Source organism: Macrobrachium nipponense, chromosome 2 (genome assembly GCF_015104395.2).
Source record: "Macrobrachium nipponense isolate FS-2020 chromosome 2, ASM1510439v2, whole genome shotgun sequence".
In the NCBI taxonomy this organism is placed as follows: Eukaryota; Metazoa; Arthropoda; class Malacostraca; order Decapoda; family Palaemonidae; genus Macrobrachium; species Macrobrachium nipponense.
The window spans coordinates 92,133,356-92,150,378 of record NC_087201.1 but is presented as its reverse complement, the minus strand read 5'-3'; the positions used below and the strand labels follow the sequence as shown (position 1 = coordinate 92,150,378).

General features: G+C 35.3%; 1 protein-coding gene across 1 annotated transcript in view; it reads right to left on the bottom strand.

Moving 5' to 3' along the window:
* Positions 1 to 17,023, bottom strand: part of LOC135220784 (uncharacterized) — a 216,158-nt gene that overhangs the window by 15,787 nt on the left and 183,348 nt on the right. The window contains 8 exon segments of the mRNA XM_064258261.1: positions 358 to 463; positions 1,093 to 1,139; positions 1,141 to 1,232; positions 1,463 to 1,671; positions 3,934 to 4,043; positions 12,885 to 13,008; positions 13,740 to 13,866; positions 15,408 to 15,505. Coding sequence (XP_064114331.1) covers positions 358 to 463; positions 1,093 to 1,139; positions 1,141 to 1,232; positions 1,463 to 1,671; positions 3,934 to 4,043; positions 12,885 to 13,008; positions 13,740 to 13,866; positions 15,408 to 15,505 — 913 coding nt within the window.

Below are 17,023 nucleotides of genomic sequence, written 5' to 3'. Positions count from 1 at the left end.
GGAGATAGCATGAATTGATAATCCAAACATAGCAAGAGTGGAAAGAATAGAATTTGTGCCTCACTTAAGAGTATCGCCAACTCTCAGAAATGCAAGAGATCCCTCTGGTTCCAGTCTTAGTTAGCCAATCTACTGAGTATGAAACGAATAACTCTTGAAAGGCTCTAGTTTAGTCTTTGTTCAAATAACCTTGCATCCCTCAATTCCCAGAGAGGTGAAATAAGTTTTATTTGTAAGTCTCCAGTCCAGTGTAAATAACCCTGTGATCATGTAAAGGTCATTTTTTTTTTTTATTAAAGTAAGATTTATTCCTACACCAGATTACTTAAGCAGCCATTTTCCAAAACAGTTACTTACAATGTTATTGTCCTCTTCAATTTCCTCTTCCAAGCCACCAGCAGCATTCCATGCAGCTTGGAAAGTCTTTGGGATAGGCTTGGCATATGGAGTCTTTTTTGTAAATCTGAAAAAATGGAAAGAATTACAACTGAATTTTGTAAATGAATATTTTGGGATATGCAATACATAGCAACACAAAATAAATGCTCCCCAATGCTGTAATATAAAATAAAGTAATTATAATGCTTCACTGCATGTTTTTTCATACATTTTAAGACTGTTCAATTGTTGAAAATGTTTCTTAGGTGCATAAATTAAATTTTCTTAAATATTTTACTTCAAGAATTTACTGTTCATAAGGAAAAATCCTCCGGCAAGAAATAACAATTTTGATAAGGTATTTACTGGGAGAAGGGTAGGTTTGGGACAGAAAATCTGTAAAGCTACTCAAAAATTAACAAGTAACAACAAAAAGTTGAAAGTTGTTGCTCAACTAAGCTGTATCAGCTCAGAAATCCTGTAGTGACTTATTTTAAATGTTTACTGTACCACACAAATCTTCAACATTTTTGTTAAAACTTTCATAATGTAAGATACTATCAAAATTTTGCCTTTGTTGAGACTATATACTTCATAAACTTTCATGCTGCATTTCCTAGAAAACCTATACTAATTAATCACAAGTGTCCCAAAATATCAAGAGCAATGTTTTTAGTTTTCTTTTATCTACAGAGCCATAAAATTTACCCTTACCTGTCAAAGCCAGTGTTCTCAAAGTCTAGACCAGGTATCGTTTCTGGGTGCATTAGAATCAGCTTCCTCAACTTTGTCGTCAGGGCCCATGCCAGGAATAGCACCTTGTGTTTCAATATTGGAGGTAACTGGAATATCATCTGCAAAGAACAGCAAACGATAAACAGATCACAACTTTGATCAGGAAGTAGATTAAAATTATGGATATTTTAGTAAACAAATACCAAAAACTTAATAGCCATAAGCAACACCAAGCAATGGATGACACCTCTCTTCATTTCTGTAGTAATTTTTATTTTTTGTAACTGTTAAGGTTAAAAATTGAGTAATGTTTAGTACATAAATAAACTTTTTGCGTGTATTAACTCACCGATATCCATGGAGTCATCAGCTAACCCTGCTGGAAGAGTATTCAAGTTGTATTTGTCTCTCATCTTGTCCCCAGGTCGATTTCTCGTCCAAAACTTTGACGTATGGTCATTGGACCCTGAACACAGAATGTGACCAAGAGGATGCCAAGCTAAGTCCCATATAATACCATCATGAGCAGATTCAATGGCACCTACTTCCTTGTCATTTCTGTAAGAATAAACAGGGAGAGGTTACAAGAAATTACCAACTTCATGGAATGATAGCTGTCATTTATAAATACAACACTAAATTCAAAACTAGAAAATATGGAGAAATTACCTGTATTGAATTTCTGGAAATTAATAGAAATTTGGACATAAAGCAACAGCTCTAATACTGCCTAATACCTTGGTGACAATGTTTAGCCTTGAAGGTATTGTCTGGGGTACAACCATGACCTAAAAATTGCACTAATTTATTTCCCCCGATACAAACCACTACTTTAATACAGCATATCTACTTTAAGATACTCAGAAGGCAGACTGATTAAAAGTTTATAATCTTACTCTTCCAGTTACTGAAAGATATCTCCCTACCACATTTTCAGTTTAAAGAATTGTTATTGAATAAAATGCATCTTACACTTAATCACAGAAAATCGGACACCTTTAACATATCAATGCTTTAGTTCTACACAAAATAGTATCTGCATAATTTTATGACCAAATTGTTGCTTTACTAGAACCAAATAATATATCTACTATTCTGTCAGAAAGTGACTCATATGGATGTGAACAATTAGGAATGAAGACTTTTGTACCTAAGTCATTATAAACTTAGTTGGGGATGTAGGATCACCCAAAGTTTAGGCAGTGAGTTAATCACCAACAGCCTTAGTAATCTGTCCTTAAAAGTGGAAGATAGGTCAAAATTGGTAGGTTGGAAGTTAAGATTCATACATAGTAATGGCTGAAATGATAAGGAAAAATTGCAGTGAAGCAGAAAAAAAAGTAGGGAAACAATCACAGGGTCAAGAAAAATAAATTGCATCTCAAAGGTGGAAGGAGGAGAAAGGGAACTGTTCACTGATAAGCCAAACATCGAGATGTTAAGTTTGTATGTATATGTGATGTATATCTTCTTTCCTACCATTATCCCTACATTAAGGGATAGGTTGCCTGCTATGCCTTCTCCACTGCCTTCTATCAAAGGTATCATCCTCCACCAAACCTCTTTTCTCCATATCTTTTTTCACTTTATCTCTATCTAATTCCCTGTCTCCCTCTCAATCTTCTTCTTCTAACAGGTTCCTCCCAAACCCTCTTCACTCCCTCCTCATCATCCATCCTCAACATATGCCCAAACCATCTCAATCATGACTCTCTTATCACCTCTGTAATCTTTACTAAGACTGCCCCCCTTCTTATTTCAACACTTTCCAATCTCGCAAGCAGTGATATTCCCATAATCCACCTCAGCATTCTTATCTCTGCTCTCTCAAGCTTTACTTCCTCTTTTCTTCTTAGAGTCCAGTTTTCAGATCCATATATTAACACTGGTCTTATCACTGAACTATGTATAGATCTTGACTTTTAGCTTGATTGGCATATTCTTATCACATACTACTCCAGCTAAGCTACCTCTCTCCACTTTCCCCACGCAGCTTTTATCCTACTGTCAACTTCGGCCTCACATGTGAAGTATATGAAATATGTCAAGTAACAAAAGTGGAAAACAACAGACTTATAATTTTGACTTATACTACCAATTTATTTTTGTGTACTTTGCATTCTACATATGCAACTTCATGTAACTTGTAAAACTTGATTTTTCAGAGGTACCTTTGTCAATGATGTAAATGTCTTCTGTGAAAAGGAAGTAAAGAGGATAATTTCAGTCTATGTATATAATTAACACACTAATAAGACTGATTTTCAAGAATAGTAGTGGTATGAACATTTTCAACCTATATCCTATTACTAGCTTAATTCATGGTGGAGCTTCATTTAATGGAAGCATTGATAATTGCATTTTCATCTACAAAATTTTTTTAAATGCATCAACATGTATGAGTTCTGCAACTCGGTTTTTAATACCCCGACTGGAAATGTGCGATGGCATCATTAACAAATGAAGAAAATTGTTTAAATTTTCTGCAGCTCACAGTACTATAGGGTGACCATTTTAGACATTTTAAAATCTTACTAATATCAGGTGTTATAACTACAAAAAATAGGTTTTTGACTTGTATAAACACTAAAATTATTAGTACGTATTTGTAAAGTGCTTATTCTTTGATGTTTTGACTAGTGCTATTTTAAAATTAATTATCTAAGTAAATATTATGCAATACATTTGTGTCTGACTACAGTATGTAATGCCCAGCTTCCTGATGTCAAAAGTACTTCTAATCTTTAAACAATACTCCCACCAATTCCTTATACTATAATTTTTAACATCATTTAATGACCATTGGCTTGTGCTTCTTACCCAACATGCCAAAAGAGGATTGATCCATCTGAACCACCACTTGCAAATAAGCCCTCATGATGTGGATGCCATGCTATGCAAGAAGCCTCCTTCTTGTGACCTCTGAAGACCTGCAAGATATTTTTATTTTAGTCTAAAATGCTCTAAAGATATATTTAAAAAACCGACATGCCAACACAATTCTCAGAAAACAAGTTGAGAAAATGTTTATACCTCAAGGATACACACAACTAAGGTTACTAAAGCCTAAATGGGAATTTATAATGGTAAAACAAGACAGAAAATATATCTCCTGCCAAGAGAGGCCTTTTCTGACCTTCAAAAGGCAGGTTATGGACCAGTGAGAGAGCAGGCTAATGACAAATCCATTAATAATAAGTCTACATGTATAAAACATATTCTGGTTTCAAATTTTTAAACCATTTTTTATGTTTTCATATATAGAGATACGTATATGACGAAAATCTTATTTTTTCTTAAAAGGCAAACTGTTGCTGAGCCCACAGATATATTTGCCAGGCATTTGCTTGCCATTCACAGGCAGAACACGTGAGTCCCTCGACCAGTTTCTTCAAGCACTGAAACTCCTTGCTAAGGACTGTCAATTCAAAGCTGTTGCTGCAGAAGAAGAGTGTGATAGCTATGTTCGGGATGCTTTCATAAATGGTCTGATCTCTGGTGCAAAATGCCAGAGCCTGTTAGAAAACATAACTTTGAACTTTAATACTGCTTATGAACAGGCCCGCACTCCAGAAATGGCCCAGAAGCATTCAGCCTCCTATGCTTCAGCAGAACCTACCAATGCTGCTGTGTCAGCAGTGACTTGAGAGGAGGAATTGGGTGGAGTTGAAAATAACTGATTCTGTTTCTGCTTCTGGTGCTCGATGTTTTTGTTTTTTTGTGGGTACAACCAACATCCCCGAAGTCGGTGTCCTGCTAGAGAAGCAGTGTGTTTGAAGTGTAAGAAACAGGCGAGCAGCTCTACTGTCCCTAAGCATTCTGCTGCGATGTTAGCTTCCATAATAGGAGCTGCTCCCAAGTGTCTCGAAAAATCTGTGAGGCTTCTTAAGTTAAATGGGGGTTCTGTCAGTGCTCTTATTGATACTGGGTTCTGAAAACTTTGTGTTTCATAATGTAGCAGACCAAAGCACACTATGTCTCCAGATCATGGAAATGTTTCCTTGAACATTTTAGGTCAGTGTAACGTGGATTTGGAGTTGCAGGGTGTTGAACTCAAGGTGTTACCAAGATTTTGTAGTGATGTGATATTAGGACATGACTTTCTAGGGAAACATTCTGCTCTGGAGATGGATTTTGGAGGAAAAAGGCTGCCCTTGAAGATATGTTCACTTTCTGTTGTTAAGGTGTGATCTCCTTTCCTTTTCAAGAACCTGATGTCAGAGAGCAGACAAGTTGCTATTAAGTCAAGATCATATTCCTTGAGTGACTAGAAGTTTATTGAAGCTGAGACTGAGCATATGATGTCAAAGGGAATAATAAGGCCCAGTAATTCTCCTTGGAGGGCTCAAGTGCTGGTGACATCAGGCAAGAATCAGAAAAGGAGGATGGTTATAGACTATTCTTGAACTATAAACTGATTCACTGAGCTTGATGCTTATCCTTTGCCAAATATTGATGAGATGGTGGACAACATTGCACAGTACAGGGTGTTTAGTACATTAGATCTGAAAAGTGAATATCATAAGGTTGCCATACGAGAAGAGCAAGACCATAGACAGCCTTTGAAGCTGGGGGCAAACTTTATGAATTCAATTGTATTCCATTTGGAGTGAAAAATGGAGTAGCAGCTTTTCAGCGAGTACTTGACTAAATTCCTAAGAGAGAAAAAGTAAGGGGTACATTTGCTTATGTAGACAATGTAACTGTGTGTGGAGAGACAGAAAAGGAGCATGACCAAAATTTGAGGAGATTCTTGAAGCTGGCTGAGAAATACAATCTGACTCTAAACCACAGCAAGTGTGACTTGAAAGTCAGAAGCATTAATTAACTGGGGTATTTAGTAACAGACAGAAAGATCAAACCTGACCCTTGAACGCTTGCAGCCATTATGGAACATTTCACCTCCGAAGGATGTGGCTTCTCTTTGCAAGACAATGGGTTTATTTGCTCATTACTCAAGATGGATACCCTCTCTCACAAGCTAAAGGTTTCCCTTTATCTACTGAAGCATTACAAGCTTTTGGTAACTTGAAGAAAGACATTGCTGGTGCGGTGGTAATGGCCACAGATCCCTCATCTCCTTTCACAGTGGAAACAGATGCCTCTGATCATGCTATAGCAACTACTCTAACCCAGAAAAGTCACCCGGTGGCTTTCTTCTCCTGCACTCTGACTCACAGTGAACAAGGACATTCTTCGGTGGAGAAAGAAGCCTATGCCATAGTGGAAGCCTTGAGAAAGTGGAGACATTACTTGATTGGATTTCATTTCCAGCTCATCACTGACCAGCGCAGTGTAAAGTTTATGTTTGATTCTAAATCAAACAGTAAAATAAAGATTAACAAAATAGCAAGATGGCACATGGAAATCTCATGTTTTCTCTATGATACTCTGTACCATCCAGGACCAGAAAACATGCCAGATGATGCTCTCTCCCAACTCTGTGGTGCCACTACTCTACTACTGACAAGCTCAAAGAATTTCATGAAATCCTATGTCAACCCGGGATAACTCGTATGATACATTTTGTCCGATGTTGGAACCTACCTTACTCTGCCATTCCAGCAATTGAACTTAGACTTCAAAGGCCCACTACCATCTCAATCTAGTTGCAAGTACTTACTCACGGTTGTTGATGAATTTTCAAGGTTCTCTTTTGCTTTCCCTTGTACTGACAAGACTACAAGAACTGTTATCAGTTGTCTCGTGCAACTGTTTGCCAAGTTTAGTATGCCTGCATACATACTCATTGACCGAGGTACTTCATGTCTGCAGAGCTGAAGGATTTTCTGATGAAGAAAGGTGTAGCTACCAGTTGTACCACACCTTATAATCCTCAAGGGAATGGACAAGTGGAAAAATTCAACAGCATTATTTGGAAGACTAACATTAGCTCTCAGAACAAGAAACCTTAATGTCTCAGTGGGAAACTGTTCTGCTAGATGCACCCCATTCTGTCTGCTCATTATTGTGCACTTCCACAAACTGTACCCCTCATGAACATTTTTTCCTGCATAGTAGGAGGTCCACCACCAGCCAAACATTGCCTAGTTGGCTCGTCCAAGGAGGACCTGCTCTCCTGAAATGCCATGTATGACACAGCAAGAATGACCCCTTGGTAGATGAGGTTGAAATTGGACAGGCAATTGATTGATTTATTGTCTCTATTAAAACTGGTTATTGACACCAAAGTAAATTTGAATAGAAAAAAAAAAATTTAAAATAAATTTTATTAAAATAAAAATATATGTATATGAGTATATTTGTTCAAATATATAAATTCCTACCTAGACATTCTATGTATATACTGTATACAGTGGTCCCCCCGTATTCGCGGGGGATGTGTACCAGACCCCCCCGTGAATAGTTAGAACCCGCAAATGTTTGGAACCCCTATAAAAACGCTAAAAACAGCCTATTTTGTTAGTTAAAACTCAAAAAAAACCACTAAAAATGTTCATACTTGGTTTTTTAATAGTTTCATCACAAAAAGTGCATTTTATAATGAAATTGATAAAAAAAACCCAGGAATTTGTGGATATTTCTCATAGACGAATACTGCGAATGCACGAATTTTTTGCGATTACTGCGGGGAAACGTTCCTGAGAGAAATCGGTGAATGTGGGAGTCCACGAATCCGGAGAACGCGAATACGGGGGCCCACTGTATACTCGTGTAACACGCCATCTTGCATATCGTGTGACCCCCAAATTTTCACCCTTAAAAAATTATTTTATCATGTATCTCGCGTACCATTCGAGACAAATTTATGAGACCAAATAACAACAGGCTAACCTCTTTTCCCCCTCTTTAACTATTCCAATTTTTAGTTAGGCTGCCCCTTTTCCTCCATCTCTTTATCTACCCCATCTTCTAGTTAAGTTTAAAAAAGTAAAAGAAAATGCAAAAAGTATCGTTAGTAATGTTATACTTGTGTAAATGCATACAGCCAGAAACAGCTGATTTGCTATGAACAACCTAATCCGGTAACAACAGCATTTTTGCTTGGATTTCAACCATCGTACGATAGTAAAAAATTACTGTAGTTATTTTACAAATGATGTTAAGGAGAATAGGACTGATATATTTTTACATTACTATATCCTTACTCACTATGGAGAAAAGATCAGCAAGGGCATATATGTACTGCTAAATTTTACCTGTAAGTTTTAGATGAAGCAGAGGAAAGAATGTTGTTCTGCTAACGACTATTATCATGCATCGGTAACGTGGATGAAACGCAAACTTTGGTATAGCACCATCAAACTCGACCATAAACAAAATTTGAGAGAAATGTGTTTTAATCAAAACTATTGGGTGTGAAAGAGCACATTTTACTGTTTTCACTCCAATAAAAGATAAATACGTAAAGAGCGTAGTATTTTGATGAAACCAAGTGAAAATATCGAACAGAATCTGTTGATTTTTGTTTATGCAGTAAACATGACCTCAGCACCATCTACTAACACAAAAATAACTAAATTTTGTTCACAAATGATACGTATTCAAGCAATATTTCAACTTGAAAATACTTTGTATAATGTAAAATAACCTTGTCCCATATATATAGAATATCTTGAGATTTATTTGCGCAAACTAGAAGCAAGAAAGTCACTCTGATTTGAGTTCAATACAGCAAAACAAAGTAACCTCTAATTTGCCCTCAGCTGATTTCCACACCAAATCATTGATTGCTGTTTGTATTTTATAATACAAACAAATAGTAATATAAAAATATATATATACTGTAATATTATTGGATACAGTGAAGTAAAGCATGACTTTTTAAAAGATCCATGGAAAAGATGCATATTCATTATGTTTGTACTTTATCATACAAAACTAATATGTGATTATTACATACTCTAATTTTATATCTCGTGTATGATGCGACCCCCTTAAAATTAGCTCCAAAATTAAGTCTTCAAAAGTCGTATGCAGAGGTGAACCCAGAGTATACTCGTGAAGCTTTCAGATGGAAGGGCGGCTACAGTTTCATTAAGACATCTGGCTCCTATGGCAAATGACAATCAAGAGAGTACAGATGCTAGTCCTTTTGTACCTCATTCACAGAATGCTAAGGAAGTCTTGGAGGGGGATGTTCCCCAAGAGAGGGTACACAAGATCTCCCATGTGGACTCAACACAGAATTACACCACTCCAGAATCAAATACAATACCTCTCCAGACAGCCTCACCTCCTACACTTTGAAGGTCAGAGAGAGTAAGGCAACCTCTTAAGAATGAGGTGAAATAACTAGTTCCTTTATATTTGTGGTCCTTATGAAGTTTGTTTATCTTTGGGGTTTCTCCTTTATTTGTTTTATGTTGTCTATTTGTACTTTAATTGTTTAGTATTTTTCTTATTTTATATTTGTGTTTATTATGGTTATTATTTATGTTGGAATCTGTAACTAAACTGTTTGTATTTTGTTTGTTGCAGTTTACTACTGCAGTGGAATTGTTTGTACAATAAAACCATAGTTCAGTCTATATCTGGTTTATATCATAACAGTAATATTCTGTATATGACTGTAAATCACATTTACTGTTCTTTCTCAGTGTGTATTAAATAATGAATAAATCTTAATTTTTTTCTAATGATTACAAAAAGGAAAGACATTTTAAGTTCTTCAGCTTGCTTTAATTCATCATTCTGAGCATAGTCATGCAGTTTTGTTTTACATTTTCAGATACCAAAAAGAGTAAAATTATTTGGTTTTACAATCGCTCCAAACTTAGCATTTTATCTTGCAGAGCAACAGAAAATAATTATGTTTTAAACTCATACACAGTAAGCCAGAACAGTAAGTGTTTTAACAACAGTTTGGCTCAAGTTTATTATTAAGTTGGTATTTTTGGTACTCTAACAATTTCATCTACTTTGGCTATCCATATAATGCCATGCAGTTGTGTCACTTCTTTCTTTTAAGAAATCTAATATAAGCTGTAGTGTCAAAATCAAGTAAGCTCAATACTACTGATGTCAAAACTGATTGCAAAACAGTTACATTGGTGTCAGGATTTTCAAAAATAAGGAGAGAAGAGAATGGTAAGGATGATGCGCAGAAGGCAGCATTTGCATATAGTACACCTGTGTTCTGTCCATGATCACTTTAAATCTAAGTTTTAATATTTCAGAAATGGCATAATGATCCTTGCTTGTGTCTATGCCAGTGCAATGAGTTAAATATTTCTGTGAAATTCTGCCACATGTCTTTCCATTGCTGTATCTTGTACAAACCTCCATTCATCTCCAGCCTCTCTTTCTATGATTTTCAATCAAGTACTACAGTCAAACCTCAGATTTTATATACCCTGGTTTTTGTATGATTCAGTTTTCATTTACTTTTTCTGACAAAATTTTGACTCTGGTTACATATATTTCCTCGGAATTCATACACCTGGAAACACTCTTTCCTGAGCCCGCCTTGTGACTAGGCCTGTACTGAGTGCCCAAACAAAGTATCCCATGTTCTCTTGTGACTCATTCTGCTTTTGTGTTTGTTGTTTTATGTGCTTTTTTTTGTATTTGAGTGCAACTGCTAAATGAGCCATCATGGGACCAAAGAAAGTTTCAAGTGCTAGGCCTTCTGTAAAAAAGGTGAGACACACTATAGAATTTAAGAAAGAACTTGTAGGAAAGTGCTGGAGGTGATAATTTGTGAAAAGGCAAGGGTGTTGCCTTTTGATCTCCATAAGAAAATGCCTATAACAAGTGCTGCTGTTGGTGAATTTAAGGCCAGCAGAGGCTGGTTTGAAAAATTCAAAAAAGCAAACTGGCATACATAATGTGCCTACTTCAGTGATTAAGGACATGTTTGCAAAGTGGATTGATGTAAAAAAAATTTTGTGGACAATTATCATCTGTCTCTCCAACATGTTTAACGACAATGCCTTATTTAACTTTAGGCAAATTTTAAAGACACCAGGAAATAAATGTTTCTGGACAGTTTTGTTGTGTAACATGGGTCCAGTGACTCACAAGCTGGTCCTAGTGCCAGTGAAAAAAAAAAGAAAAAAAAGAGGGGAAGTAATTCCAGGTGGTGCCAGTCAAAAACAGAGAAGTAACCCCAGATAGGTCCTTGATACCTGTCCTTCTGGAAGGGGATTCCCCTTCCAAACAATAACCTCTCCTCCTTCCTCTCCCCTCCTAGGTCTTCCATAGGCTAGCCAAGAGTCTTCCATTAAAGGTAAGAGTTATGTTAAATGTTTTATTCATCAATTGGATTTACATTAGTATTCCTTATAGGCATTATTGTTTTGGATTTTGTACATTTCAGACTTCCTGAGATGTTCTGGAACAGACTATATATGAAAACCAAGGTTCCATTATATGTCTACATTTTCCAGCTCTTCTGGTGCCAACAAGAGCCCAACTGACATTCGCATACTATTCTCCCATGAATTATGTGAAGGACTTGTCCAAGCCATTTCCACTTCAAGGACATTTCATGTTTTTTCTAACCTTTAATATAAATTAATACAAACTCAAAAGCACATACGCAATAGCATCAAAACTGCAAGTTTTGTTTCTGTCCTTAATTTCACCAAAAAACTGACAGTTTTGCATTGGCCATACTAAGAATATGGCAACACTTGACAGGTTAAGAGTGACTTAGCTCAATTCTCCTCCATGTATGTCACTCACTTTTAAGAGTAGGCAATTCGTGTACCTAAAGATGAGTGACTATGATAAGAAAATCATGATTGGCTCTTGTGCATTGTGTCCTTTAGATTAGGTATCAATTAGGCCAACCCAATTCTACTGGTGGTTGACTACACAGCTGATTATTAGTTTGGGTGATTAAAAAGTAAGCACCTTAGGTCTGAGCAGCCCAGGCCCCACATAAATGAGATGCTTGGGTCCTTGGAAATTGGAAAATGGCTGATCATGCTCCTTCAAGCTATGCACCTGGACTTTTTAAGTAAGAGTGGCAGTTGTTTGGTTAGTTTACATTTCAAGATATTCTATATATATGGGACAAGGTTATTTTACATTATACAAAGTATTTTCAAGTTGAAATATTACTTGAATATGTATCATTTGTGAACAAAATTTAGTTATCTTTGTGTTAGTAGATGGTGCTGAGGTCATGTTTACTGCATAAACAAAAATCAACAGATTCTGTTCAATATTTTCACTTGATTTCATCAAAATACTATGCTCTTTACGTATTTATCTTTTATTGGAGTGAAAACAGTAAAATGTGTTCTTTCACACCCAATAGTTTTGATTAAAATACATTTCTCTCAAATTTTGTTTACGGTCGAGTTTGATGGTGCTATACCAAAGTTTGCGTTTCATCCACGTTACCGATGCATGATAATAGTCGTTAGCAGATCAACATTCTTTCCTCAGCTTCATCTAAAACTTACGGGTTAAATTTAGCAGTACGTATATGCCCTTGCTGATCTTTTCTCCATAGTGAGTAAGGATATAGTAATGTAAAAATATATCAGTCCTATTCTCCTTAACATCATTTGTAAAATAACTACAGTAAGAGCCTTCTTGGTAAAAACTTTAAGGGATGCCTGGTTTGGACCTCAAGCTGCAGCCCAATCAAGAAAGACTAGAGACAAATGCATATGAGAGGTTTGGTTCCTCAGAAGATGAGCAACTCAACTACATTTGTTTAATAACAAAGCCACTACCTTGAGTGCCACTTCATTTATTATTCTAAGGGAAATTTGGTTGAAAAGAATTTAGTTTACTTATGAAGTTTCAAAGACATGAACACTAGAAGTCATTCTAAAACATACATACAGTACCTGGAACTCTGTGGAAAGATTTCTTATATCAAAAAGCTTCAACAAATGGTCTCTAGATGCAGAGCACAACCAATTACCATTTGCATTCCACTTGAGATCCATTACTGTGCTTTTGTGAGCATGTCTGAAAAAAAAGAAAAAATTTTGTTAAAAGGAATGTCAGCATTCAACAGAAAAGTTCAAACTCATCTGCACAAGTCTTGTAACAACTGGGTCATCGGTACTGATACCCAACCTGACAATCTATGTGACCTGACTGGTCAATTCCAGGTAAAATCATGAAATAAATGTAACCCAGTTTTCAAATGTAAACTATGCTGCCCTAAATAAAAAGAAGTTAATGCTCTAGAGGTAAAAAAATACAATACTAGTATAAAATTAATTGATACCTTACTTGTACAAGACAATTTCTTGACAAAAAGTGTGGGATTTCTCTTAAAAATCAGCTTGATTACGTATTCTTTATGCCTTTCCCTTTTAAAATGGGAAAGTTTATTTGCTCTCTTCAGCTCCCTCCTAAATTACTTTGCAGAGAGAGAGAGAGAGAGAGAGAGAGAGAGAGAGAGAGAGAGAGAGAGAGAGAGATATAGAGAGAGATAGAGAGAGATAGAGGATAGAGAGAGAGAGAGAGATAGAGATGAGAGAGATAATTTCCAGTTATTTGGGTTAAAAATATGTATTGGAAGTAAAAGTTAATTTCTTTTTTGTCCTAACCTGATTGGTAACTACATCACATAGTCATGATAGTCAACATATTCAAGTTTCCCCAAGTACAAACGACAAAAATACACTCATATTAACAAAGGTTTTATGGAAAAATACATAATCTCAGTATACCTGTATTAAAATACTTACAGTTTTGCCAGTGGCTGGCCTGATCTCGGGTCCCACAACTTAATGGGCTGTTGGTTGTCTTTACTACCCGATGCTAGAAGACTTTTCGATGGATGCCAGTCAACACATTTGACATCAGCTCCATGACCTGGGTGGAATAAAATGACAATTCCCTAAGACTGGCAAGAATGTGATAGAACTGTTACCCAATGAATTCTACGTACAGTACATTCCTGTTACATACAGTGTAAAAAATCAATAACAAATTTAAAATATTAGATTTAATGCAGGATGATGGTTTGCACAATAAAACATTTTCACAATGAATTATTTATGCAATAAAACATTTTCACAAATTTAATGTCATGTTTACAGACACCGCTGTCTCATTGAGCCTGATTCTGATTCCCATACGTCTAATCCACTACAGTATCCAGGAAGAAGCTCCTCTTGAGAATAATGCATTTCTCACCAATATAGAAGGGGCAGACTTAGCATAAAGCAATAGGATGTCTTGACAGCGTAAAATATGTTTAACCAGTAGTAATTTCAAACAAAGTAGGAAATGCCCCAATAAATCCAATAAAGGAGAGAAAAGAAGAAAACTATATTTTGGGTAGTATTTTTTGTAAATAAATTAGTGTGTGCACGTGTCCTCTGCCTCAAATATACTGTACTGAGCACATACTGAGAAATGACTTGAGAGAAATTATAAAAATTTTTAAACTGTGTTAATTTTCACACCCAGTACAATAGGTTATTTGTTATAAAAATAGTAGTACTATATAGTAGTAAAACTGACTACTACAATATGTTGAAAAAATGATCCAACTGGGACTTACAGTGAGCACTGCTAGACTGGCCATTCCCAGCCTTCTATCTTCATTGGTCAAGAAGAAAAAAATCTCTAGATTATGATTTCCCAGAAAAATAACCAGAATTAATATGAAAATAAATGTCATCAAATAGAGATCTTTTTCTTGACTCTGTGTCAGTATCACTTGAATCTATATACTATGATATTTTGGACCACCTTTCAAATGAGAGTCAACATTTTTTATTTCACTTCTTTGGGAATGAAATTATTTACAGTTTATTCAATAATTATCTCCAACTGTGGAAATATATACGTATCTATTAAGAGACTGTATCCATCCAATTTTATTTGTAGATTCTTATTTCGCATAAAATGTTTATTATGCTGTACATAAATTTTATGGAAGCATTTCCAAAAGTACGCATTTTTGTTTTAATTGCTGTATTGAATAAAATTATTTTTACATTGTCACTTTTCCCTTGTACGCTACAAGACAACTCTCAATGCCACCTGAAACATTACATCAACCCAAATTTATGACCTGAATCCCAGCATAGTAGCTTAACTTTGTCCATCCATGTAAACCTTAAGCATATATCAATTTACATTAACTTTTAGTGTACACCTAGTGGCAAAACCCATTTTCATCACAGTTGGTAAATCAAACTCAAACTGATCATCCAGCCTTAAGTATAATTCTGCCAAACAATAAACACTGTATGTATACTGTATACATATAGTGTAAATTTTTACTTAATATACTAGTAGTACTGTATCTACTTTCTGCATGATTTCTATAAAATTACATTATGTATTTTAGTGAACAAGTTTTTCCCTCAACAGTTAAAGAAAATAAAACCAAACTCTCTTACCTCTAAGAATTTTTTCTTCATAACAACGGTAAAAGTCCCATATCCTAACGGTCCCATCATCAGAACCGGTGGCAAACTTCTGATCACTCGGGGAAAAACTGTGGAGAAATAGTTTTGGAAAATGATATACTAAATGAAGTTAAAGAAAATAACTTACACTAAATGAAGGTAAAGAAAATAACTAAAGTCTAGTTTTGTAAATTTATTAAATAAAAAATGATCAAATCAAGTCCTCAATGCAGTAAGAAAAATATTTTTAAAATGACCATTAACTAAAAATTCTTAAATTGTACAAAAGATGTAAAATAAAAATACCAGATCAATACTTCCTTTTCTTTCACAGACCAACCAATATCCTCAAGTTCCTTGTTACAAAAAAAAAAAAATATGAAATGTGTTTCCAGTTACCATTCAGTCCAAAGACTACAATGATATAATTCAGCATGATGCTCAAAAGCAAATGTTACATAGAAGTACAAATCTCGTGACTAATGAAAATATGCAGTGCCTTAAAATTAAATAAGGAATCCAACTCACATTTTCTTTTCATTTATTTACTCTGCTCAACGTTTATTAAAACAAAAATCCAAGAGAAAAAACTGAAAATACTATAGAATAACCACATTTTTATTTTTCTTGATTACAATCAACTTCATCTGCTAACACATCACTCACTGCATAACTAGTTAGCATTATTATTTTACATAGGCACACATTCACATAAATGCAGCCATAAAATTTCTAAGCAACCTCAAAATGAATAAGACCAATAAACACCTCACTACAATACATAACTGATAAAGACGAAGCTTTTTTTTAAAGGTTTGAACTGTCGACTTGTAAACTGCCAGACCAAAGCTATTTCAAAAATAACACTGGAGAGAGTAACATACATGTACCAAAAATAGATATGACTAAGTTGTATGAGCTCCACGCAGCCCTTTGCCATTTTGGTGTCACTAAACATTTTCATTGTTAGTTAAGAGAAAACTTCCTTAACCTATTGAAGATATGAGATCTCTCTCTCTTGAGGAAAATTACAGAAAATATGTTCTGCTATATTTCTTTTTACTATCAGACATTAAAACTCTCTCCATGTGATAATAAAAGTGTGGAAAGTTGTCTATGAGTGGTCAACTGCAGTCACAGTTTTATAAATTAAAACTAACATTTACCATCAGAGCCAATCAGCCAATGGAGTAACTTAATTTAAATTTTAAAGGGTCTCTTCCATGTACCTCCAAATATCTTTATGTACTCGTGATGGAGGAGAGGAAAAGTATTCCCTTTTCCTTTTGCATTTGCAAGTCCAAAAATATCTACAGGAACATCATCCTGTCTAAATCTTCTGAATGTGATATGATTCCTGAACAATGTAAGCATTACAGTGGCATAATCTGGTAACCCATTTCACTTGTTTGGAATCTAATAATCTTCAGGAATTTTAATGGAGGACTGTCCTACACTCTGCACTCACTAAAATCTCTACCTTGTACTCTAGTAACACCTCATGAAAGAGTATTGTAGTAAGCAGTGAAGTTGATTCCCTAGTGGCCATTAACTGGAATTATCTTGCATTGTCTCACTAATGAAAATAAATATAAACCACATGTTGA